General features: G+C 58.2%; 1 protein-coding gene across 1 annotated transcript in view; it reads left to right on the plus strand.

Moving 5' to 3' along the window:
- Positions 1 to 200: 200 nt before the first annotated feature.
- NLRP5 (NLR family, pyrin domain containing 5) overlaps positions 201 to 808 on the plus strand; it is a gene marked incomplete at its 3' end in the record, with an annotated part of 17,074 nt that continues 16,466 nt past the window's right edge. Inside the window, exon 1 of the mRNA XM_015568815.1 lies at positions 201 to 489. Within this exon, the coding sequence (XP_015424301.1) occupies positions 201 to 489 (289 nt within the window). The remainder of the gene's footprint in view (positions 490 to 808) is intronic.

Genomic DNA, 808 nt, shown 5'->3' on the forward strand with positions numbered 1-808 from the left:
ATGGAATAGACTGACAGATCTTGGAGGGGAGGGGAGAGGAGGGGGCCGGGAGGGATGGCAGTGAATGTGATCATGTGATGCTCAACTCTCCTTTGAATCTTGTCACTCCCCCACCACCACCACCCCCAGGTCCCATCTGCTCCCTGCAACCAGGGAAATCTTCTCCATCTACACAGGGGGGCCCTCCACCTGGCGTTGCAATGGGAGAAGCCAACGTGTCCCCCTTTTCTGACTGTGGACTGCGCTGGTGTCTCCAGCAGCTGGACAAGGAAGAGTTCCACACGTTCAAGGAGTTGCTGATGGGAAGCACTTCGGGGCTGGTCCCGGGCTCCTTCCCATGGATGGAGGTGGCTGGGGCGGACGCACAGCACCTGGCCTTCCTCCTGCATGAGCACTGCCAGGCTCTGGTGGTCTGGAGCATGGCCATGGACATCTTTCTCGAGATGAACCTGCCAGTGCTCTCTCAGAAGGCGAAGGAGGAGATGGAAAGTGAGTGAGGCCGCCCAGCTGCTGTGGCTCAGTGGTTGAGTGTCAACCTAGGAACCAGGAGATCACGGTTTGATTCCCAGTCAGGGCACATGCCCGGGGTGTGGGCTCCATCCCCAGTAGGGGGTGAGCAGAAGACAGCTGATCCATGATTCTCTTTCATCATTGATGTTCCCCCCTCTCTCTCTCCCTTTCCCTTCCTCTCTCCCTTCTGCTCTTTCTAAAAACCAATGGAGCTCTCGGGTACGCCGTCATTCCTACCCCCACCTCATACCCTGACCCCACCCTCAGCCCTGGGAGCATTCCTGGGTTCCTCCCTGTG

The sequence above is a fragment of the Myotis davidii genome, unplaced genomic scaffold (assembly GCF_000327345.1).
Source record: "Myotis davidii unplaced genomic scaffold, ASM32734v1 scaffold1765, whole genome shotgun sequence".
In the NCBI taxonomy this organism is placed as follows: Eukaryota; Metazoa; Chordata; class Mammalia; order Chiroptera; family Vespertilionidae; genus Myotis; species Myotis davidii.